The sequence below is a fragment of the Hyperoodon ampullatus genome, assembly GCF_949752795.1.
Source record: "Hyperoodon ampullatus genome assembly, chromosome: 11".
NCBI classification, from domain to species: Eukaryota; Metazoa; Chordata; class Mammalia; order Artiodactyla; family Ziphiidae; genus Hyperoodon; species Hyperoodon ampullatus.
In genome coordinates, this window is record NC_136924.1 from 66,919,151 (window position 1) to 66,945,437 (window position 26,287).

The window sequence follows — 26,287 nt, forward strand, 5'->3', positions numbered from 1 at the left end:
TGGGTATGAGCGACTGGGTAGATGATGGTACCATTTACTTAAAGATTAGAAGGAAACAAGTTTGAGTCGGAAGACCAAGGATCTATTTTGGATACCTTAAATTTAAGCTACCTTTTAGACATTCAAGAAAACAGTAGGATATATGAATCCAGAGCCCAGGACAAGAGATAGTTTGGGGAGTTAAAGGATATAGGTAATGTTTAATGCCATAGGCTTGAGTGGGAGATGAGGAAATAAGGCAGTTGTAAGTGTGGACAGCTATTTTGAGTTTTGCTATGGAGGGAAGCAGAGATTTGGGTGATAGCTATAAGGGGATGTAGGGTCTATTTAGGGTTGTTTTTTTTAATGGGAGATACTAAAGCATGTGTGTAAGCTGAAAGGAATGATACATTCGAAGGGAAATTGATGCATAAAATAAAAGTGGTAGTTACAGGAATTGATTTCTGGAATTGGTGAGATGATATGATGGGCCCCACAACACAGATGGAAAAGTTAGCCTTTGATAGGAGCAGTTCCATTATAACTGGAAAGTAGGCTTAGCTCTGGACACAGATTCAGGTTGGTATTTGGTAACAGACAAAAGGGAGAGTTGATCTCTGATTTCTTCCATTTCCTCATTGAATTATGAAATGAGGTCATGAAAATTGAGGGTCGAAGGAGATGGTGTTGGAGGTTTGAGGAGAACGGGCAAGATGTGAAATAGTCTCTTCAGATTGGGAAAGTGAAATAATTAGGAAAATATAATAGAATTTCCAGGCATTATTGAATACCTATTTTTGTGTAATGCATTATCATAGAACACAAGTTAGTAGCTTTTTCTTTTCTTTTTAAAGCATCCTGATATGTATGAGAGAGCAGTGCTGAGAAAAGATCATCAGAAGAAATATGGAGCGACTGTTGATCTTTGGAGCATTGGGGTAACATTTTACCATGCAGCTACTGGATCACTGCCATTTAGACCGTTTGAAGGGCCACGTAGGAATAAGGAAGTGATGTAAGTGGTTTCTCCATCTAAAATTAGAAATAATTTTTTAAATGTATCTCTATCTTATTTTGTTTCATCATGTTAGAGGGGTACGCTACTGAAAATTGATCTAGCCATCATTTCTGATATTTTAAGCTATTTGGTTTTTGGGTTTTTTTTAATAAGAATGCAGCCTTATCAAAGTGTATAGGCATACTGTTTCATACCATGTTTAACTATCTTATGTACAAAGCATAAATGGCATCCAGTCTTTGATCCATATTAAAAATATACTGCTTTCTGGAGTTTATTTCAACACACTGTATATTTAGTTTTCTGTGTCCTTATCAGGCTTTTTCCTCCATGTAACCAAAAAAAAAAAAAAAAAATAGAACTTCTGTGGAGTACTAGAACCGTTACTGGATCAAAAAGAAATAATGGTTCTTACCCTGAACTGACCTGATTTCTTTAACCATTTCAAAAATAACGTTTAATGTAATATTACATTTTTTTCATGTTGCAGTTTCAGTCCAAAGCCTGAAGGCATTTTACTAGTACATTATACATTTATGTACTGACATAATTATTAGGAAATAATTACTGTGTACAAAGTCACTACTGTAAACCAAATAATGCAAGAAAAGAGGGATGGATTTTTAGATGTGAAATCTATTATAAAATTCATCCATACATTGGCCACACTTCTTTTTATTTATATAGAAATTAGTGAATGACCTTGCCTCATGAGAAACAGCCAACCTATGTACACATAAAACTATGAGGTTATGATTGTTTGGTTTAGTGAAGTAACTCACTTGACAGCCTAACATGTTCAACCATTCTTTTAGATCTTAACATTTCTCTCAGAACTTTATATGTTTGACCCTGCCCTTTATAAGCAAACATGATAAAGCAATAATCACAACTGTAAAAATACAATCTTTTATCTAATCTCAGAAAATTAGGAGGAGCATATTTTCTCTTTCGTTTGTTTGCAGAAGTAAACCAGTTCAGCTGGTAACGATGACTTTTGCTAAAACCTGGGTATCTAAATGTTTTCCAGCAAGGAGAGTGTACAAATTCATGGGAAGAAGTTATCCATTACTGTACTGATGATTTTGGTATAGCATCATCTTGAGACTGCTTTACAGCAGTGTCCTTTTTATAAAATCTCTTCATTAATGAAGGCTGAGTCAGTTTCTGTTTTTCCTCATTAAACATAAAGTGTGTCCAACAGTTAATCATGTTTTTATTGTCATAGGTGTTTTAAAGCAGTATCAGCATGTCTTGCTGCCCTAAAAATGGATTAAATAAAAGTGTGATGCTCCCTAATAAAGGAAACATGACTTATAAGCAACTAGGAATACCTGATGATTTTATCTGACCACCATGTGGTCAGATAATACCATTAGAAGAATTTTTTTCTTTATTTGCACAGAAACTCAACTGTTTATGAGTACTGATGAATGTTCAGAAGCGCTTAAAGAAGTAATACATGACTGTTTTACTTTACTATTGAGTGATGTATTCATCTCACATTATAGCCGTGTTGATCCCTCAGCATCTCATTTACATGTTAATAAATGTATTTGTATATGGATCTTAACAAAATTAGTTAAGTTTTTTCAAGAATTTATAAGCGTTACCTTAATTAAGAATTCTGCCATTCATTCTATTCACTTCTCTTTTCTTGCATTAATCTCACATATCTCTGCTTATTTCTCCACAATCAGATGGTTCTCACGTGAATGCAACTTATTTTTCACATTAATTTCCTTCTTCTCTGAAAAATCTCTTAAGGCAGAAATCCTGGCTGCCTCTACTGAAGAAGCAGCAAGCGGTCCAAATCAGTTATACTGGATTCTTCTACTGTTTTAAAGAATATATTAATTTGCTCAGAGCACATTTATGTAGACATTAAACAAACCCAAAAAATTATGCCAGAAACAATATTTATAAACTTATCTAAGATTCTGCTGTGTTATGATTTACATTTTCATCTGGAAGGCATGAACCTCGTTTTCCTCTCCTACTTTAAGGTTTTGTTTTGGAAAGTGCTGACACCTGAAAGGCTGCCTTGCCTCCATCATTATTACTATTCTCTAGCTTCCCCATCCATCTCTTTCTTTAAGTCATCGTTATTTTTATCACCTTCCTCGAGAAGCAGATTAAGTTTGACTTTTAATTTTGGTACACACATCTATTTCCTATATGTGTATATATGTTTTCAATATGCAAAATTTTTCTGTTACTGTGCTATGTGTAGTTTTATCTTTTTTTTTTTATTATTTTTTTTTTTTTTTATCTTTTTTTTTTTTTTTTAAGAAAGCTATTGTTCATTCTCCAGTAATTTCATGGTCCAGTTGACTGTGCCTTTGGATAATATGGGTAAGAGGGATTAGATACTTTTTTTTATGGTCTAGAGACATTCTGTAACATAACTTTTTTTGTGTTTGCTCAATTTTTTCAGATGGAAAAATTAATATTTTTGTTGTGAACATCAAGATGCTGTTTTATGGCACTCTGAGAGCCCAAATGAAAATTAATTATGGCATAAGTAAAATAATCGTACAGCCACTATTCTACTTCAGTCAGATTCAAAGTATTTTGATTGTTTTATGGATCCTGTGAACATCAATCACAAAGTTTCGTCTAGTAGATAATTATAGGTGCAACTGAGGAAATATTTTTGCAAAGCCCATTGATAGGCTATGCAGTAACAAACTACTTATTTTAATCTGTTTTTATTCCCCCCAAGGTATAAAATAATTACTGGAAAGCCTTCTGGTGCAATATCTGGGGTACAGAAAGCAGAAAATGGACCAATTGACTGGAGTGGAGACATGCCTGTTTCTTGTAGTCTTTCTCGGTAAGTATAGTGTACCCAGTTCTCTTTTGCACTTTGGTGTTTGGAATCTTTGTTGACTAAAGTCACAAATACTTAAGTGTAGTTTTGTTTTGTTTTGTTTTGTTTAATGTTTCAGTAGATGTTATTAAACCATAAGCCTTGATTCGTGATTTTCATCTTGACAATATAAAGATTGATTTGGGTCTATGTAAATAATTTTGCCAGATCTCTTTTAGGACATAGAGCGTACATACTTTTTTTTTTTTTTTTTTTTTTTTGTGGTATGCGGGCCTCTCACTGTTGTGGCCTCTCCCGTTGCGGAGCGCAGGCTCAGCGGCCATGGCTCACGGGCCTAGCCACTCCGCGGCATGTGGGATCTTCCCGGACTGGGGCACGAACCCGTGTCCCCTGCATCAGCAGGTGGACTCTCAACCACTGCGCCACCAGGGAAGCCCGTACATACATTTTTGAGATTGCTAATCACTGGTCTTGGAATTGTGTGCTATGTGGGGATACTGCTAAGGACCTTGGTATCTCTTGTGCTGACCTTCATAATGACATAGCACAAATAGTGGCACAGATAGGAATAGCTAGAGTTCTAAAAAACAAACACTCAAGAAGTTTAATATTACCCTCATTTTCAAAAAGTAATCATATCGTTCAAAAGGTGAGAAATAACAGTTTTCAGGACTTCCCTAGTGGCGCAGTGGTTAAGAATCCACCTGCCAATGCAGGGAACACGGGTTTGAGCCCTGGTCTGGGAAGATCCACATGCTGCGGAACAACTAAGCCCATGCGCCACAACTACTGAAACCCGTGCACCTAGAGCCAGCCCATGCTCCACAACAAGAGAAGCCACCGCAATGAGAAGCCCATGCACTGCAACGAAGAGTAGACCCCGCTAGCCGCAGTTAGAGAAAGCCCGCACACAGCAACAAAGACCCAACGCAGCCATAAATTAATTAATTGATTAATTAATTAAATTTAAAAAAAAGAAAGAAATTAACAGTTTTCTACTACTTTTTCCAGCATTTCAGATGTTCATATAGGTCTTACTTATTATGGCAGCCAGAACTCAAATTATATATGAATCCTGTTATCACAAAGAGAGATTTACGGTAAAAGAAGTTAAAAGTAGAGAGTAAATTTGTTTTTTCTGTTGCTATATCTTTTTTTTTTAAGTATATTTGATTTACAAAGTTGTGTTAATTTGAGAGTAAATTATTAGATTTTACTCTAGAAATAAAGCCAAGACACTCATCAATATTTAGAATTTGTAATTACTGAATTAACTTCTATTTTTCCTGAGTGTAGGAATTGTATAATCCACAAGTGAACACACATAAGTTATGATTTACTGGCTTAATGCCTTTTATAATCTGTGGATGCTCTTTGTATTACTTTCAACATATATGTAAATAAATATATTTATTCAAAATATTTATTTAAACTATATATATATCAGAAGCTAATAAAATATGTCCTATCATTTTATATATTTCTGTGAAAACTCATTTAAACCAGTAGTTCCAGTGCTGAAATCATTTTTGAAAACCACTACCCTGACAGTTTCATTTTTGTGAGTTACTTAAAGAAAAGTCTCCAGGGCTTCCCTGGTGGCGCTGTGGTTAAGAATCTGCCTGGGGCTTCCCTGGTGGCGCAGTGGTTGAGAGTCTGCCTTCCGATGCAGGGAACATGGGTTTGTGCCCCAGTCCGGGAAGATCCCACATGCCGCGGAGCGGCTGGGACCATGAGCCCTGGCCGCTGAGCCGGTGCGTCCGGAGCCTGTGCTTCGCAGCGGGAGAGGCCACAACAGTGAGAGGCCTGCGTACCACAAAAAAAAAAAAAAGAAAGAAAAGTCTCCAAAATAAAATTGTGTCATGCAGGTAGAATTACCAAGAGAAGGTCACTTTATTGGAGAGCAGAAATTTAATATTATTATAGAGATCTGTGTTAAATTTTGATTTGGAAAATACTCATTTTGGAGATCTCAGGCAAAACTGATAACATTTAAAGGGGTCAGGAAATGAGCACCTGCTGTTTAATAACTATATTGCTGACACTCAGACTCAATAATTTGACAATCTGAACTATATATTGCATATTTCAGGAGGGTAACAGGCCTTATTTATCTAATTATTCTTTAGCACACCAAGTTATAAATTTTTTGATAAAAATTGCTCAGGTATCAGAAAGTATATGATTTTTTTTAATAGTAAGGACTTTAAGTACTAGCAATCAGCAATAAAAACAACTACCAAAAATCTAACCACCACAGAAAAAAGATAACCATTCTCTTTCTTATATGTACTAATTAGTCAAGACTGGGTAGCCAATGAGAAAAACCTAACTCAGTTCGTTTAAGTGAAACAAGATTTAAGTGAAAAATAGATTGACATTATAATTCAAAGTTCACATGTGTATGTAACTCAGAGCCCAGTGGAATCCTCAGATTCAGACTGTCATCAAGGCTTGGTCTCTTCACATCATTCAGTTCTGCTTTTCTCTGATTTCTATTTACTTTCAGCCAGGCTCTTTCCTGGCAGCCACAAGATGGCTGCTGGCATTCCCAGATTCACATTCTCACAGCTTTGGAAGCCCAGTGGAAAGACAGACTTTCTTTCCCGATAGTTTAGCAAAGATTTCTGGGTTGATTCTTATTTAACAACTTACATGCTACCACCTGGCCACTTCTGACTTATCATAATCACCAAACCTGACTGTCATGCCCATCTATGCACAGGGAGTAGAGTTAGAGAGGAGAGAGGTGTGGATTCTCTTACAAAATGAGGGAGAATAGATACTTGTTAGGCGAAAATTTTAATGTCCACTGCATACCTTAAAAACTGTTAATAGGGCCTCCCTGGTGGCGCAGTGGTTGGGAGTCCGCCTGCCGATGCAGGGGACGCAGGTTCGTGCTCCGGTCTGGGAAGATCCCACATGCCGCAGAGCGGCTGGGCCCGTGAGCCATGGCCGCTGAGCCTGCGCGTCCGGAGCCTGTGCTCCGCAACGGGAGAGGCCACGGCAGTGTGAGGCCCGCGTACCACAGAAAAAAAAAAAGAATGTTGCTCTCCATTCGGTCCTAAAAGGATGAGGTCACTAGCCACTGCAGTCCAGCCGCTGAAAAAAAAAAAAAAAAAAAAAAAAAAAACTGTTAATAGGGCTTCCCTGGTGGCGCAGTGGTTGAGAGTCCGCCTGCCGACGCAGGGGACACAGGTTCGTGCCCCAGTCTGGGAAGATCCCACACTCTGCGGAGCGGCTGAGCCCGTGAGCCATGGCTGCTGAACCTGCGCGTCTGGAGCCTGTGCTCCGGAACGCGAGAGGCCACAACAGTGAGAGGCCCGTGTACCACAAAAAAAAAAAAAAAAAACTGTTAACAGGCAAGGAATTATTCCAGTGTCTGTCGTGTAGTCAAGAATATATTTTGAAGACTACTTGAAATTCCATAATTGAGTCTATTTAAGCATATTTTAAAATTCATTGAAAGCATGAGAAAGAATAAAGGTCCTTCCATTCTTTTTTTTTTAATGTTTAAGTTTATTAGTCAAAGATTATTCCTAGTTGAATTGGCATTCATTGATTGCTAAATGATTATAGTAATTTTCCTTCCTAAAGAAGTGTACTACAAAAGGCATATGAATTCAACATAAAAAATTACGTATTGGAGTGATGTATTAAAAGGACATTAATGACCCTGAAATTAAACCATTATCTTATCCTCATGACCACAGGGTTCCAATCAACTTATCTCAGCTGGATAGCATGTATATACAATGTTAGAATATGTTTGGAAAAGTGAGGAAACTTGGGAAGGAGAGAATCAAAGAAAATAATCTGTAAAAGCTAACATAAAAATACCATAACCCCTGGTTCATTGACAGGCAATATTAAATCAAGGTTACCTGGCTTTCTGAAAAGTTGGCAGATTTTTTACAATTTTAAATTAATCGAATCTAATAATAGTTCCTTTGATTTGTTGGTAAATATTATGATTTTGTACCTAGACAAAATATAACACATTCACTCTTCATGTAACTTTTTTCAATACTATTTTAGGGGTCTTCAAGTTCTACTTACCCCTGTTCTTGCAAACATCCTTGAGGCAGATCAGGAAAAGTGTTGGGGTTTTGACCAGTTTTTTGCAGAGACAAGTGATATACTTCACCGGATGATAATTCATGTTTTTTCGCTACAACAAATGACAGCTCATAAAATTTATATTCATAGCTATAATACGTAAGTACCTCTTTATATTTTTTCCTGTACTGTAATGTCTTGTTATATAATAATTACGTATCTTCATAAATCAGGAGAGGAAGTAGAAAAGATGCCCCAGCTTCACCAGAGGTACCCACTTTCTGCTTAGAAAACGTTTGAGTGCTGAATAAATTCCTTTTCACTTATCTTTGGAGTAAAAGGATTAGTTTTCTAATTTTCTAAAATTTACAGGTAAATGAGCTTGTTCTTACATTGCAAGTTTTACAGGACTATTTTCTTTTCTGTGCTTTCTCTCAAATTACATAATCACATAACTACAAATAGCATTTACTAATAAATGGGCCAGGTTTTATTAAGAATATTGTCCTGTCACTTAAGAAATATTAAAGTGTAAGTCTTAAAGATAGTTAGTGTAGTTATTATTTGCATATGTGGCATAAAGCCCTTATTGAGTACTAGGGAAATAACCATTTGTTTTATCTTAAAAAAGCACATTACACCCATGTGATAAAAATCTACCCATGTGATTGTAGCAGGGTAACTGAGGACATGGGAAAAGACGTGACCCAAGAGTCGGCTCACCTAACAAGCTGGGTGCGTGAGAATGTTTCAGGACTGCAAGCAGTACTGATTGCTCTGGGCACTGATCCACGCATGTCCTTGGTATAATTGTGAACATAAGAAAATAAGGAGGTACATTGCTTAGATGTTCAAGGACGACACAGCCTGTGCTAAAAAGAACCTTTTTGTATTAGATGAAACTTAAATAAATACGCCATAGTGGACTGAGGGCTTTGCTGTTTTGCCTGAGCGAGCAACAGCCCTCTACCACTGTGCTTTAACGCATACATCTCGTGTGTTGGACTCATTTTCGTCCCTGACTGAACAACTGCAACAGTGATAAAACTACATAACTAAATCACACACATCCTTACATGTGGAACTAGGGAAATCTGAATAAGATAGGTGGATTATACCAGTGTCAAGATCCTGACTGTAATATTGTACTATACTTTGCAAGATGTTACCATTGGGGGAACTGAGTAAAAGGTATATAGTGTCTCCATATAATGTCTTTCAACTGCACATGAATCTACAAAGATCTCAAAAAAAATGTTTTTTAAAATGAAAGAGAAAAAAACATTACACCCTTTCTATATGCCTTAATTGCTGTTTGACAAGACTCAGCAGTTTTGATGCCTCATAAAACTCAAAAAGAGACTTTCACTGATAATTTATTAAGGAATAAAATCAATTAGATGGAATAATATTTTAGACATTTTTGTCTAATCTATATCTAACAATATTATAAACATTAAATGTAATGTAAATAAATGAATAAAATAATATTCATATAACGTTAGGTTAAAATATATTATTCATCTTTATTTTGGTGCTTAATAGCCTGAATAGGTATGTACCATAGTTAGGTGTTGGCCACTATTTCATCTTAAGAGTGTGCATGAACATAAAAAAGTCCACCCAAGCCTGAGCCAAAAATCACAGCAGAGGCTTTTTGAAAGTGGCTTTTTTTTTGTTTGGAATCACAACATTGCTGCTGGAACATTTATTTGATTTCATGAATCTGTTTAGGGAGAATCTACCTTTTTCCCCAAAACATCATTTTGAAAATGCCTGATTTTATTAATTCATTTAACAAACATTACATAGTCATGTTTGTTCTCAAGTACTCTTCTCAGTTCTTTATATATTTAAATCATTTAGTCCTCACAACAATTCTGTGAGGTGGAGACTGTTATTCCCATTTTATAGATGAAGAACCTCAGCACAGAGGAGTTAAGTAACTGAAGGTAATACAACAAGTAAGTGGTAAGTGGAAGAACTGGAATTTGAATCCAGCTGTTCTGATTCTAGAGTCTGTGCCCTTAAACTCTCTGCTATATTGGCTCCCTATTATTAAATATTAAAACTCCTGTGTATTGCACATATCCAATATAGGTATCAAACATAAAAATATTTTAGAATTGATTGCTGTATAGGCAGATTATGTGGAATTTTCAATTTAATAGACTTTATAGTATCTGCATCAACAAAGCAGCATTTCTGTGTACTGGTCATGATCTAAAGTATCACTGAGAAATAGATGTGTGGCCCTCATTAAAAAAATTTTTTTACCTCTTTTTTTATCCCAATTATGTTGTCCTTTTGGATTTTTCTCACACAGTGCTACTGTATTTCATGAACTGGTGTATAAACAAACCAAAATTATTTCTTCAAATCAAGAACTTATATATGAAGGACGACGTTTAGTTCTAGAACCTGGAAGACTGGCACAACATTTCCCTAAAACTGCTGAGGAAAATCCCATCTTTGTAGTAAGCCGGGAACCTCTGAGTACAATAGGATTGATATATGAAAAAAGTAAGTTGGGATTTTTCGTATTGTTCTTAGTAGCCATTAAAAAAAAAGGACCCTGAGAATTCCCTGGCAGTTACAGTGGGTAGGATTCCACACTCTCACTGCTGAGGGCCCAGGTTCAATCCCTGGTCAGGGAACTAAGATCCCACAAGCCATGAGGCACGGCCAAAAGAAAAAAAAAAACACTATAAAAATGATTGTCATCTTCATAAAGTCAACTGATGATGACATTAATGTAGAACTTTTATAAATACTAAAATTTTGTAAGTTAATTAGTAAAATTTAAAACCCCGTGTGCAACAAAATTTAACGTTATTTTGTTTATAAAATGGTAAAATAGTTTGTCATATATGTTTTCCTGTAGCTCTCTGCTTTTAGTATTTTATTAACACTCAAAATAACCTTTTGTATCATAAATCTCAGCAAATATTTATTGTTTCCAGGGTGAATAGGACACTTTTCCAGGCTTTGAAGTTTAAGAAAAATTAGATCTGCATTTTGGAATCTTTTAGATTATTAATTCTAGTGGTGAAAAAAAATTACCTGGATTTTTATATTTCTGTTTAGATCTTGGGATTTGATTTAGATTTAAAGAAAAGCATTGAGCTTGTTATATTGGAATATATTTAAGAAAAAGAAATGAAACTCCTTAGAAATAGTGCAGGAAATTTGTTAAGGAATGAGCATTTTATTCAAGTGGTTTTCTTTTTTTTTTTTTTTTTTTTATTTAATTTATTTTTGGCTACGTCGGGTCTTAGTTGCAGCACGCGGACTCTCTAGTTGAGGTGCGCGAGCTCAGTAGTTGTGGTGCGTGGGCTTAGTTGCCCTGCAGCATGTGGAATCCTAGTTCCCTGACCAGGGATCGAACCCACGTCCCCTGCATTGGAAGGCGGATTCTTTACCACTGGACCACCAGGGAAGTTCCTCAAGTGGTTTTCTTTAACCAGGAAAAGAACATTAAAGAGTTTTACCACTAACATTTAATTTAGAGGTAATTTAGAGGTTAATGTTTAATTTGGAGGTTGATGTATTAAGGATGAAATAATTCATAATTTTTTATTTCTGATTTTAATTATTTCATATTTCAGTTTCCCTCCCTAAAGTACATCCACGTTATGATTTAGATGGGGATGCCAGCATGGCTAAGGTTAGTATTTAATTAAATGACTATATAAACATCTGAATTAAAATTATCAATAGTGGAAGCAATAAAAAGTGTATTATATACACCTATATAATTTAGGAAATTATTCATTTAGATTGTTACCCATGACAAATTTTTGTGTTCTTTCTTCTTTGTATCCTTTCTTGAACTCATAGGAAAATTTTCTCCATTGAGACAGTGCATGTTTACCATTATTATGTTAAGGATAAAATATTTATTGCAGTTATATCTGTCCTTAGCTTTTAGAAATTAGTAGCTTACTGTGTTTTTAATGATAAAAACACAAAAGCTTGAAAATTTTTATGTGAAAGTTTTTCTTACCCTGTACCACAGTTAACACCAAATATTGACACTTTGTATTTCTTCATTAGGCAGTAACAGGAGTTGTGTGTTATGCCTGTAGAATTGCCAGTACCTTGCTGCTTTATCAGGAATTAATGCGAAAGGGGATACGATGGTTGATGTAAGTAATGGATTGAAATTGGAAAATTGATCTTCGCATAGGCCTCATTAAATAACTGATAATCATCCCATCATTGATGCTTTACCTCTTCAGACTAGGTAGGGTCACGTGCATGATTTTTATTATAATACATTTGTTTCACAGTTTACAAAACGTTTAGCAGCTATTTTTTTTAATTTGATTCCTACAAAAACCTTACGAGGCAGGACAAATAGTATCTGAATTTTAAAATTAAGAAAAAAAATTAGAAAAATATAGGATTTCCCTTGTGGTCCAGTGGTTAGCACTCAGCGCTTTCACTGCCGTGGCCCCGTGACCCTAAGAAACCTTTTGTGGATGAATATATGATATGTCATCTTTCCATCTGATAGAAGTGGAGAATGAATAGTCTCTTAAGAACTGTGCCTCTAGTTCTATACAACATCATTTGAAGTGTTTCAGTTTTATACACACATAATAATGGACTCAACAGTGCCCTTAGGCTTTAATTCTTGTGACAGTTTACGTTTACCCACCTCACACCTGTCCTTCTGTTCTCGAAAAAACAGATATGAAGCATTTCCTCATTCTTGTTCTTCTGCTGCTGCTTCTAAAAAGAAAAAAGTATAAGGCTCTTCTTTTTTCCTGTCACCTTTATGTTAAATCCATAAATTTATGCTTATAATTTTTTTTAATGTGTTCACATATCCAGTTTGTAAGCCTGTGCTTTTCTCTTTCCATTAAGAAGCCTTTTTGTTTTTTACGAAATGGTTTTTGGAAAAACCTAAGTGTTGACTCCATTTATTTTCATAGCATTGTTGCTAACAGCTCTAGTTTTATCTTGCTGCTGCTATCTACTCCAGTCGCTGCTCCATAAAGCTTTTGTTTCTTTTACTTATTAGCTTTTAGTTCAATAAGTCATGAGAAAATAGTTTTTCACGTAGACCACTGTTGGCAAACTTTTTTAGTTAGTAAATATTTTAGACTTTGTGGACTGCAAATTCTGTTTTCATTTTGTTTTTACAACCTTTAAAAATGTACATACCTTTCTTAGCAGAAACAGGCATCAGGCCTTAGTTTGTTGGCCCCTGATATTCAGAAGGTCTTCAATTATATACTGTGTCATCCTGCTTAAGTATAAGTCAGACGATAGTCTACTATGAGCATTAAAAATTAATTCTGGTGGTATAAAATGTAATGCTATTCAGCTTATTTGTGTGATTGTAGATTAGTTTTATTCCTTAATATAATTTTAATGCCTTAGATTTCTAAACTGTTAATCTGATAAGTGGTAATGGTTTGTGCCCTGGATAGGTATAAAGCGTCACAGAGATGCTTTCAGTAGTAAAAAGTGAATCGGCTTTCATAATGTATCAAGACTATTAAGTTTGTCTGAACAGAAAGTAGTACAGCAGTGTAATTAGTGAAAGGCAAGAGAAAACAAATAATTCTTTAGATAAACTAATGGGAATATTATTATTTTTTAGAGAATTAGTTAAAGATGATTATAATGAAACTGTTCACAAAAAGACAGAAGTTGTGATCACATTAGATTTCTGCATCAGAAACATTGAAAAGACTGTGAAAGTGTAAGTAGACTACTTCCTTACTAATAGTAGTTAAAATGTCAACGATTTTCCATTTCTGTTTAGTTTGTTTAGTTATCCTTGGCATGATATAGCATGCTCTGCAAGTCTTTCTATTAAGGGACAACCTTAGATTAAGTCATTTCTTCATAAGGGCAAAAGTACTCAGTCATTTCAGTAAGAAATGAGTACCATCTCTTTGGTGGGCATTTTCTCCTTCCCTTTGAAAAGGAAAAGGAATCTAAAATAGAAACATCTCATTTTTTTTTACCTTGCAAAGCAGACAACTCTGCATAGGAAAATATAAAACCTGTGATCAAAGGAAGTAGGAAGAGGTATTCTAGAACCCTATTTGGGTAGTATTTTTAGAATTTGGAGATTACTTTTAGTTTACTCTTCTTTATTAATCTTACCCCTGAGAATGCCTTTTGAAACAGAATGATATTTTAAACTGCCTTGTTCCTAGGCTATACTATTTGTACTGCACAGGAAGTATAATAAGTGAAACTAGTATATATTCTTGACCTCCATTATTTCCGAAATCTAGTATTTCGACTATTGTCCTGACATAAGACTGAAATAAAGTTGTCTTTTATAGTTTATCTCTTAATCTGCAAATTTATAAGCAGAAGTATATAAAATTCCTTCTTTATGGACATCAAGTTTTCTTGGGATCTGTTGCTTATAGGCTTTGCATTCAATATTCTATTCTTAAATAGTTATGATAATAAAAACTCAAATATAATTTATAAAACATCTTTTAAAATCTACTTATTTAAAATTTTATGCTCATTTAATTTTTCTATACTTGTTTTTCATACAGATATGAAAAGTTAATGAAGATCAACCTAGAAGCAGCAGAGTTAGGTGAAATTTCAGACATACACACCAAACTGTTGAGAGTGAGTATTTACAAAATTTTGACAATCATGAGCTCATAATCTGTTCCTTTGCTGGCAAGATTATATCTGAACTTTGCTAGAACTTTCCTAGAAACATGATGTACCTAAAGATCTCCAGAGAAAGAACAGCCTTTTCCCAACTTAAGGAACACTACTTTTTAAATAGACATGATATTGCAGCCATTTGATTTATTAATAGTTTTACTTATTACCCCCTTAATGTTGGTCCTTCAGGTTGCTTGCTACTTCTCACACTTTTATGTAATGCTGTAAAAAATAACTTTGTCCATAAAATATTTTCCATATTTTAGAAGTATAAGGTAACACGTTCTTAACATTAATGTTAAAGAAGACATACAGCATGAAAAGCAAGATATGTATTTGACTACATAAGAATTTAAGGGGCTTCCTTGGTGACACAGTGGTTAAGAATCCATCTGCCAATGCAGGGGACACGGGTTTGAGCCCTGGTCCAAGGAGATCCCACATGCTGTGGAACAGCTAAGCCCGTGCACACAACTACTGAGCCTGTGCTCTAGAGCCCGCCAGCCACAACTGCTGAGCCTGCGTGCCACAGCTACTGAAGCCCATGTGCCTAGAGCCCGTGCTCCACCACAATAAGAAGTCCACATACTGCAACGAAGATTAGCCCCCGCTCGCCGCAACTAGAGAAAGCCCACACGCAGCAACAAAGATCCAATGCAGCCAAAAATAAATAAATAAAATAAATTTTAAAAAAATATTAAAAAAAGAAAGAATTTAAGATCTCTATATGTTTTGGTTTGGTTTTTTCTTTTTTTTTTTTTTCCTTTTTGGCCACACCACACGGCTTGTAGGATCTGAGTTCCCCAGCCAGGGATTGAACCTGTGCCCTCGGCAGTGAAAGTGCAGAGTCCTAACCACTGGACTGCCAGGGAATTCCCAAGATCTCTTATGTTAAAAAAAAATAATGTTAAAAAACAAATAGAGGGGCTTCCCTGGTGGCGCAGTGGTTGAGAGTCCGCCTGCCGATGGAGGGGACACGGGTTTGTGCCCTGGTCCAGGAAGATCCCACATGCCACGGAGTGGCTGGGCCCGTGAGCCGTGGCCGCTGAGCCTGCGCGTCCGGAGCCTGTGCTCCGCGACAGGAGAGGCCACGACAGTGAGAGGCCCGCGTACCACAAAGAAAAGAAAAAAAAAAACAGATTGAGAAAATGAGATAAAGGGTTTTTTTATATATATGAAAATAGCTCATACAAATGCATAAGGAAAACATTAAATCTGCAGTAAATAGAGAACATTTAGAAATGATTTAAAAATGAATAGATCTAAGTGAGACTCTTGGAAAAAAAAGTTCAACCACAAGAGTAATAGAAAATTGCGTATTACAACAGTAAGATACCATTTTGTCTTTCAAATTAGCAAGGCTTTAAGAATTATATATAATGCCAATGCTAACATGAGCAGAATGCAAAGGGCACACTTGTTTGTTGCTAGTAGCAGCATAAACCACCACTTAAAGCTTAATTTGAAGGCTTCCCTGGTGGTGCAGTGGTTGAGAGTCCGCCTGTCAATGCGGGGGACACAGGTTCGTGCCCCGGTCTGGGAAGATCCCACATGCCACAGAACGGCTAGGCCCGTGAGCCATGGCCGCTGAGCCTGCGCGTCCGGAGCCTGTGCTCCGCAATGAGAGAGACCACAACAGTGAGAGGCCCGCGTTCCGCAAAAAAAAAAAAAAAAAAAAAAAAAAAAAACAACCACTTAATTTGAAAAACAATAGTATGTATCAGGACGCTTAAAATATTCAAACATATTCATCCTTTAAGTCCAGTCTTTATCCTTTCTTTAAAACTTTTACAGATGCTCTCAGTTCTGTGGTAGATAAGTGATAAATTTACTAAGCTTAAAATGAACAGGATCTTAAATGAGGTTTCATTTTTTGTTTTTAAGAGGTGGTACTTTTTAGCTCTAATCAAAGAGCACAGTTTTGCCTATCTACATTTGTACTTGGGACTATGCTAATCTCCTCTGGTTTTCATGAGATAGAGTACTAACATATTTTGTAGATAAAGAAACAAGCTTAATTGAATGATTAAAAGCATTTTCTATGTTTTTTTAAAAAGAATATTAGATGTAAGCAATGTTTTATAAAATATATTTTATATAAGATTTTTTAAAATTAATTTATTTTTGGCTGCGTTGGGTCTTCATTGCTGTGTGCGGGCTTTCTCTAGTTGCGGCAAGTGGGGGCCACTCTTCACTGCAGTGCACGGGCTTCTCATTGCAGTGGCTTCTCTTGTTGCAGGTCCCAGGCTCTAGGTGCGTGGGCGTCAATAGTTGTGGCATGTGGGCTCAGTAGTTATGGCTTGTGGGCTCTAGAGCACAGGCTTGAGTAGTTGTGGCGCACGGGCTTAGTTGCTCCACAGCATGTGGGATCTTCCCAGACCAGGGCATGAACCCATGTCCCCTGCATTGGCAGGCAGATTCTTAACCACTGTGCCACCAGGGAAGCCCTATAAAATATATTAATACTCATGTTTTATTATCATATAGTAGTCTTGGTGGAATATAACCTAAGAAACTGTCCTTGCATTTCAAGATAAAAATAATTATTCTGACTTTGAACTGAAGTAATCTACAAAAGAAATGTTATTCAAACTTTAGGCTCCATTGGCATTTTGATGATTATTTCTGATTTTTGGTAATCTGGATCTGAAACCATTGGTTTTATTTAGCTTTCCAGTTCTCAGGGAACAATAGAAACCAGTCTTCAGGATATTGAAAGCAAATTATCTCCAGGTGGATTGCTGGCAGATACATGGACCCATCAAGAAGGCACTCATCCAAAAGATAGACAGTAGGTTATAACTGCATTGGCAGTTTCTGCTCTTATTATTAAATGTCCTTTTTCACATTGACTCAATTAATTTATTTGGATTTTTCTTTCTTAAATAGTGTAGAAAAGCTACAAGTCCTGTTAAATTGCATCACAGAGATTTACTATCAGTTCAAAAAAGACAAAGCAGAACGTAGTAAGTAAAATTTTCCATTTGTTAATCTGAGTCAGCCCTACTAGTTGTAATTCAGTTGAATTAATTTAGTATTTGTGTAAGGGTGACTACATAAGTTATTTATTTCAGAGATTTGGTTCTGTCAGGGAAGAGGTTGAATGTATTAAAAATTATCCTTAAAACCAACCTTTTGAGTATTTCAAATCAGGGATCAGAACTCTGAAACCTCTAGAGGCCACGCACATAATGGAAAGGAATGAGATTGGCCCGTGGAAACTGAGGGGGACTAGAGAGGAGGACCCCCACTCCCATGTGAAGGGGAGAGCCACTACTCAGATTCACCTGATTGTTTTTCCAGTGTTCCTAGGCCTCAAGAGAAGCTAGAAATAGACTTTATTAGAAATATCCTGATTTTTAAATGTTGGCAGTTAATTTTTTTTTTAACATTAGTACTGTACAGACCAAATAAAAGCATTTGTGGGCAGTATCTACCCATGGGTCAGAAGTTTGTGACATCTGCTTTAAACTCTTAGCCTTTATGAAGTAATAATCTCAAAAAAAAAATTGCATGTGTTTTTATGATTCTACATTTACAAGAGTAATACATATTCTTATTTTTAGGACTAGCTTATAATGAAGAACAAATCCACAAATTTGATAAGTAAGTGTCCAGATTATGTTTAATAATTATTTTTGGTTATGTTTCTTCTTAAAGTTGGAATTAATCATAATAAAAATGCATTTTAATCTTGGCTTTATAGAATTGTTACTGTATGTGCACATATTTGAGGCCCACTCATCTGGCCCCTGGTTGAGAGGTTACTGAGACGGGAGAATAAGGGGGCAGTCTTCTTCTGCCTCCTGTGCTCTGATTGCAGAAGGACAGATAATGGAGAACATAGGCAAGGGCAGACTTAACCACCTCCTTAACCTTAACCTCATTCGATAAATAGTTTTTGACCATTCTCCACTATCACCCTTCTTTTTCTCCTCTTGCTGCTATAATGTCTGTCTCAGAAACCTTAGGCTTTCTACCGTAAATATTCTAAACCCACAACAGTCATTACAGGAAATAAATTTCGTATATTTGAAAATTCTTTAATATTGGAAATAGAAACAGTGACATTGGTTTAAGCCTCTGATTATTTCTAAATTACAGGCAAAAACTGTATTATCATGCAACAAAAGCTATGACTCATTTTACAGATGAATGTGTTAAAAAGTACGAGGCTTTTTTGGATAAGTCAGAAGAATGGATGAGGTAAGTAAACTTTCTGCGGGGTGATTAGTGGTTGTCTGCACAATATATAATTTAATGTATATTATATATTTGAAGTAAAAATAATATTAGACTGCTTATTAATTGGTTCTTTTTGGTTTTCAGAAAGATGCTTCATCTTAGGAAACAGTTATTATCCCTAACTAATCAGTGTTTTGATATTGAAGAAGAAGTATCAAAGTATCAAGACTATACTAATGAGGTATAGCTCAAAATTATCTAGAAAAAAAAGGCTTTTTCCTACTAGGAAAAATTAAAATAAAATTCTTCTAAGTTTATATCTGATAATGATTGAGAAGAGAGAAATAGGGTATAATATGCCTATATTCAGCTCTGCTTGCCCACTTGTGGTATGTATTTTGAGCCAAGTTTTAAGATGTTTTACAGTGAAAAACATCTGATAGACCATTTTTTTAAATCATCTATAAACAAAGTTTTTCTTAAAGAGTTTTAAGTATTATATCATTGATGGTTTTGAAATTAAAACTTAAAGCTTTAAAGGACTTATTAAAACCTGTAACATTTTATATAAGATCTGTAGTAAGTATTCGGTCCTGCGATTGATATGGTTTTTTTGTTTGTTTTTGATGTTTTAGTTACAAGAAACTTTGCCACAGAAAATGTTTGCAGCCTCCAGTGGAATCAAACATACCATGACCGCAATTTATCCATGTTCTAACACATTAGTAGAAATGACTCTTGGGTAAGAAATATTATTTGGTAACTGTAGTGTTTCCATTTGTTTTTATTTCATTTTGTGATCTTGCTCTTTTATTTTGAAATGTTTTATATTTGTTATGAATACATTTGCTAATATTATTTAATGACTTAGATCAATCTAGAGAACTAAACATACTATAAATATAACTGTAAAACACTTGAATACTTTTTTTGAGCACAGGTACTTTTATCTTTATTTTGAATATAGTATGAAGAAATTAAAGGAAGAAATGGAAGGGGTAGTTAAAGAACTTGCTGAAAATAATCATATTTTAGAAAGGTGAGTATTACAAAGATCATTCTGCCCTGTGATTATATATGCAATTGAGTACATAAACATACATCTATACCTGTATCTGTCTGTCTTCCTGTATCAATAGGTTAAGCAGTGGGAAAGGAATATTAAGTCAGAACCCTTAGGTTTTGTGAATTTCATGGTGCCTTTTAATGTGTTTGGGGTTGTTTTGATAAAGACAAGTCAACTGTGATTGATTCCATTTTATAGAAGCACTGGTTAATAGAATTCGTTGAATCGGTCTGTGAAAACAAAAATCTTTTGCACATTTTTCAAAACATTTTCTCATTAGAATTATCATTTTCAATTCTGGATTCAGAGTTGCTTAGGAGATGCCAGCACTCTGATCAGTGCTGTGTAACTCACAGAGCCCTCTGAACCCCTTCTTGCACGTGAGCGCCATCTGTTCATGGAGTTCTTTGAGGAGCTGAGTGTCTGCTTATCTCCAGAATCCTAATAGATCAAGGAGAAAGAGAGTTGGAAAATGTACAGAGCCAATAAAGCCACTTTGGTGGCTGTTTCCTTGTCTGGGTTCCTCAGAGAAGTTAAGTCCTATTTGGCTCATGAATAGAAGCCTTCTCTTTCCAGCCCTTAGGTGCTTCTCCACAGGTCCTCTCAACCCGCAAGATATTAACGCAAGGATTTCACATTTATATGGTGTTTTGTACACTTGAAGGGCACTTTCACGCTGCATGGCCTCACTAAGCATGCATTCCAGCCTTGCATTCCAGGGCACAGCAGATAGTCTTTGTCCATGTTCCACAGGTGTTGACGTTCATACCTGAAAAGATGAACTGGAGCTGGAACCCAGCCTCCTATCTCCCCACTAGCCCTGTTCTCTCAAATCAAAGACCATACATGTTCATAAGGCTTGGAAAGATTAAATGTCAGGAAATCACATGATATTTGAGCTACATGCAGAAAGTTATCAGGAGCTTCTATAGTATTATCGATTTTTTAAAATGAATTTAATGAATTGGTAAAAAAATGTTTAAACAATATATAATTGTAAAAATTGAAATAAAAGACCCCACGTCCCCTTTCTCACCTCCCCACTCCCACAGAAGTGATCACTATTAATAGTTTGTTGTTCATGTGTGTTTTATAAGAATTGAATCTTTCTGTTCATACTGGTTTAGTCTTACTTTTTTCACTTAAGACTGTATATCAAGGGTACTTTTTCATATCCATACATATAGCTCTATTTTTCTCATTTTCAGCAGCTGCCTGATATCCTAGTGTATGGATCTACCATATCTATTTGGTGCATCCCTATTTGTTGGGCATTTAAGTTGTTTCTGATTTTTCACAATTACAAAGCATGCTTCAGTGAACATACTTGTATATATACCTTCATGTGCTTGTGTAAGAATTTTTGAAAGGTTGACTTCTTGATGTTTCTAGATGTGGAGTTGTTGGGTCAAAGGGTATGCACATTTGAAATTTTTTTATATATATAAATTTATTTATTTATGGCTGCATTGGGTCTTTGTTGCTGCGCGTGGGCTTTCTCTAGTTTCAGTGGCTGGGGGCTACTCTTCATTGCGGTGTGCAGGCTTCTCATTGCGGTGGCTTCTCTTTTGGAGCACGGGCTCTAGGCATGTGGGCTTCAGTAGTTGTGGCATGCAGGCTCAGTAGTCGTGGCACACGGACTTAGTTGCTCTGCAGCCTGTGGGATCTTCCAAGACCAGGGCTCAAACCCGTGTTCCCTGCATTGGCAGGCGGATTCTTAACCACTGCGCCACCAGGGAAGACCCTGCACATTTGAATTTTGATAGGCGTTGTTAGTTTGTTCTCTAAAAGGCTTGTTACAGTCCCATTGTCAACACTGAATGTTATCAGTTTTTTAGATGTTTGCCAATTTGTTTAATAGAAACCAACATCTTGTTTTAATTTGCATATCTTTGGTTAATAGTGATGTCAAACATCTTTTTATAGGTTTATTCAATTTTTTTTTTCTGTGAATTGCCTATTAGGTTTTAAAGTATTTTTCCTATTGGTTTCCTGTTGGTTTATAGCATCTACATAGTAATTATCTAACTCTTTATAACTTTTTATAAATTTATGCAGTTTATAGTTTCTTCACAACTTTAGCTAAATCCTAAATTTATTCTGAAAGGCTAAAGATTAGCAAGTAGAAAAGACTATTAAAATATGTTTTAACGAAATTTTATATTGAATCACATGTTTTGTGGAATAAAATCCCTACTTCCCAAAGCATGTCCAATAAGTCATGTTTTATTTTCAGGCTTGACAATACATGGGTAATCAGACATGGCAGAATCATAACTTAAATGTTAAATGACCACTTAAGGATTTGTGCCAGAACTAGTAATAGAAGCCAGGTCTTGTGCACTGTCTCCATATGGATATCTATCACTTAAGATTTTTTTGTATCTAAAATCACTTAAGGGCTTCCCTGGTGGCGCAGTTGGAGAGTCTGCCTGCCGATGCAGGGGACATGGGTTCGTGCCCTGGTCCGGGAGGATCCCACATGCCACGGAGCGGCTAGGCCCGTGAGCCATGGCCGCTGAGCTTGTGCGTCTGGAGCCTGTGCTCCGCAACGGGAGAGGCCACAGCAGTGAGAGGCCCGAGTACCGCAAAAAAAAAATAATAATAATAAAATAAAATAAAATCACTTAACATCATCCTTCCCAACTCAGTCTCCCCTGTAATTTACTCATCTTCTTCCCCTTTCTCCTCCTATCATGAACATAAATTATTTTATTTTATTTTTTTAATGAATTTATTTATTTTATTTATTTATTCTTGGCTGCATTGAGTCTTCATTGCTGCATGGGCTTTCTCTAGTTGCAGCGAGTGGGGGCTACTCTTCGTTGCGGTGCGCGGGCTTCTCATTGCCGTGGCTTCTCTTGTTGCAGAGCACAGGCTCTAGGCATGCGGACTCTGTAGTTGCGGCTCGTGGGCTTTAGAGCACAGGCTCAGTAGTTGTGGCACATGGGCTTAGTTGCTCTGCGGCGTGTGGGATCTTCCCAGACCGGGATCAAACCCCTGCGTTGGCAGGCAGATTCTTAACCACTGTGCCACCAGGGAAGTCCCCATAAATTATTTTAGACACTCACTCTTCTTTACTCCCTTTCATCAAGTTTGGTAATCTTCCTTCAAATGTTTCTGTGTTCCCCCTCATCAACCTCATTTAGATCTCCTTTCCCCCTACCTTGTGAGCCATGATAATAATCTACTACCTGTTTCCCTAACCAGTTCTTCCCATCTGTCAATGGGTTTTACAGCCAAAGTAATATTCCCAAATACTGATCTAATCATACCACTCCCTTGGTTCAAAAAGTTCTAAATTCCTGTTACCTAAAAAGTCAAGTCTAAATTCATACTTGAATTAAAAGAATATAATAGTCTGTCCCCAGCCTAATCACCCAACTTTATTTTCCACTGTTCCTCCAAGTAACATTCTGTTTTAGCAAGATTCCATTCCTTACTGTCCCTGACTCTCAACTCCACATCTTTGCTTATAAATCCCACCCCAGCAAAATAAATTATCCAGCTCTTTCTAACACTTTCTAGATTACATTACTCCCCCATTTTCTCTTAAGAAGTCTTCCCAAACCACTGAGTTGTATTTTTTCACATATTTATGATAGTGGCACTGTGTTTCTGTAAGAAATAGAGCAAATTATAGTTGGTTAACTCTTTAAAAATAATAGTTTATTCCTCTGAAAAGTATTTTATATTCTTCTTTAAAATGTTGGAGGCCAAATAAATGAATCTTTTGAGATTGCCTTTTTTCTTCTGTGTTTTAGGTTTGGCTCTTTAACCATGGATGGTGGCCTTCGCAATGTTGACTGTCTATAGCTTTATAAGAAGTTTGAGGCAAGTTTCAGTTTGCACAAGAAAATAATGTTGGGGCATTAAATGAATGCCTCTGTAGGTGGTCTCTTGTTTCTACATTTCACTATTTGATGTGGTCATGTAAATATGTACGATACTGTAAATACATCAAAAATATATAAATTTTGGGCTGCTAAGATGTAATTTTACTTTTTAACATTTATAATTATGTGAGGACATTTGACCTCAGTGAGCACTGAGAAGAAAGCCATGACTGATACGTTGAGATACTGACTGATCCTCGACTCTTCTGAGTAAGGCCAGCTAAGTCATATATCTCTGACTGCCTACTGGAAACATTTTTAAGTGGAACCAAAATTGGCATCCTTACAAATCAGTAAAGGCTGATTGTTAACACGTTTATAAGTGATGGAATGGAGAGGTAGCTTTTGTGAATGGGGAGCAGAACCGAAGCACTGTTTTACTAGGATCACAGTTTTTTTGAGAAGGATACAGTGGCATTATCCCAGTTATCCTTGTATCTGTTTAATTTCAGGTAAATTATTGAGCAAAATTTTTAAAGTGATTTAATTATTAAAAACTGTTCATTTTTATTTTGGCCATAAATGTATAATTGTCATAAAAATTGTAGGACCATTTCAACTGTTTTAAGCTGTATATTTCGTCTTTACTTTAATTCTGCTTACTACTTCATGAAGAAGTATCAATAAATTTCTCAGTTGTAATGTAAAGAGTTTGTATTTTTCTGTGTACAACAGTTTGAGAAACAAAAGTTATTTTTTGAAAAATAGTATGGGTGGTAATGGTAAATTATCCTCAGAAATTACACAACGGGCAATTTTGTGACTCTTCTAAACCCACTGATTCCAAGTTTAGTAGAAGTTCTTTCATAAATTCATAAATGTATGCTATACAAATTCAAAAGGAGCCTTCTCTTTGAAAAATATACACAGAGTTCTAGACTAAAGGATTGTGCTCAGTGAGAAATTATTTTGCCCAAGAAGGATTTGGTTTTAGTTTTGGTTTCTGACTTCTTAGATGACTGAAGTATGCTCATGTACAACCTGTATATCATAAAGAGATCATGTCCTAAGTAGTAAATAAATTTGGCTGTCATGAACATTGGAAAACTGAAAACGGATTAGGATGTTATTTGAAATCTCAAATTGATGCATCATTGTAGTAGGGAATTTTAAGTGTCACATGTATACATTATAAAAATACATGCATGGGTCAATGATGTTACTTTTATAAATACATTTATCCCCTGTCAAAAACTGTTTAGTCTGAGAGGGTATGGGGCAAGGGGTATTTAATCCCTTTTAATTTTAATTTTCTATTTGACCATCTAACATCAGTGTCTAATTGTGTAGTTTAAATGTTTATATCACTGAACACTAGTTAAAATTTTACTTAACTTATGTGATCAGTTAATATATTTGCAGATTTCGTTTTTATTTAAGCACCTCTAGAAAAGAACACCAGTAAACAAACCCTTGCTGTGGGGATTGTATATGTGTAAGTTATACTGGTAAGAACAATTCTGTTCCACACTAGTATTAATTAAGACTAACTGTTCTATTCCCCATTACAGCAACATGTAAATCAAGCACTCTTGCTTTCAATATTTTACCCTCAAGAATGCATCCTCATTCAAAACACCTTATGTCAGTACATACATGATGACATTGGTCTGCTAACCAAATTTTCAGAGTTACTATGTAAGTGAAATTAGCTTTAAAATAAGTTGCATCTCTAGCTTTACTAGCTTTTTTTTTCAATATTGAGATATATTTCCAAAAGACAGGGATTAAAAATATTATATGTAGCAAGTAGAAGAGTTAATGGATTTAACTCTTTTTTTTGATACTGTCTCTTCTTTTTTAATTGATATAAAGTTGATGTAAAATATTATATAAGTTACAGGTGTACAATATAGTGATTCACAATTTTTAAAGGTTATACTCCATTTACAGTTGTTATAAAATATTGTATATTCCTTGTGTTATACAATATATCCTTGTAGCTTATTTTATACATAGTAGTTTATACCTCTTAATCCCCCACCTCTATCTTGCCCCTCCCTGCTTCCCTTTCCCCACTGGTAACCACTAGTTTGTTCTATCTGAGTCTGTTTCTTTTTTACTGTATTTACTAATTTGTTGTATTTTTTAGATTCCACATAAAAGTGATATCATACTGTATTTGTCTTTCTCTGTCTGACTTCTTTCAGTTAGCATGATACCCTCTTAAGTCCATCCACATTGTTGCAAATGGTAAAATTTCGTGTTTTTTTATGGCCGAGTACTATTCCATTATATATATATATATATACCATATCTTCTTTATCCATTCATCTTTCAGTTGACACTTAGGTTGCTTCTGTATCTTGGCAATTGTAAATAATGCTGCTTTGAGCATTGGGGTACATGTATCTTTTCAAATTAGTGTTTTTGTTTTTTTTGGATATATACCCAGGAATGGGTTGCAGGGTCATATGGTAGTTCTACTTTTAGTTCTGTTTTTAGTTTTCCAAAGTGGCTGCAGCAATTTACACTCCCACCAACAGTGTACAAGTGTTCCCTTTTCTCTGCATCCTCACCAACATTTGTTATTTGTGTTCTTTTTGATGGTAGCCATTCTGACAGGTGTGAGGTAGGATTTAACTCTTAAT

At 35.7% G+C, this 26,287-nt stretch overlaps 1 protein-coding gene across 2 annotated transcripts in view; it reads left to right on the forward strand.

Annotated features, from left to right (window-relative positions):
• Window positions 1-23,616, forward strand: part of TBK1 (TANK binding kinase 1) — a gene marked incomplete at both ends in the record, with an annotated part of 37,860 nt that extends 14,244 nt beyond the window's left edge. Inside the window, 16 exons of one of the 2 annotated variants that reach the window (XM_079714340.1) lie at window positions 834-994; window positions 3,723-3,833; window positions 7,869-8,048; window positions 10,216-10,412; window positions 11,498-11,560; window positions 11,950-12,037; window positions 13,504-13,605; window positions 14,426-14,504; window positions 17,219-17,340; window positions 17,439-17,515; window positions 18,116-18,155; window positions 18,654-18,755; window positions 18,879-18,975; window positions 19,370-19,476; window positions 19,702-19,773; window positions 23,565-23,616. In XM_079714340.1, coding sequence (XP_079570466.1) covers window positions 834-994; window positions 3,723-3,833; window positions 7,869-8,048; window positions 10,216-10,412; window positions 11,498-11,560; window positions 11,950-12,037; window positions 13,504-13,605; window positions 14,426-14,504; window positions 17,219-17,340; window positions 17,439-17,515; window positions 18,116-18,155; window positions 18,654-18,755; window positions 18,879-18,975; window positions 19,370-19,476; window positions 19,702-19,773; window positions 23,565-23,616 — 1,650 coding nt within the window. Of the gene's footprint in view, window positions 1-833; window positions 995-3,722; window positions 3,834-7,868; window positions 8,049-10,215; window positions 10,413-11,497; window positions 11,561-11,945; window positions 12,038-13,503; window positions 13,606-14,425; window positions 14,505-17,218; window positions 17,341-17,438; window positions 17,516-18,115; window positions 18,156-18,653; window positions 18,756-18,878; window positions 18,976-19,369; window positions 19,477-19,701; window positions 19,774-23,564 lie in introns of both variants that reach the window. The other variant, XM_079714341.1, reaches the window with a different exon arrangement.
• Window positions 23,617-26,287: the final 2,671 nt, after the last annotated feature.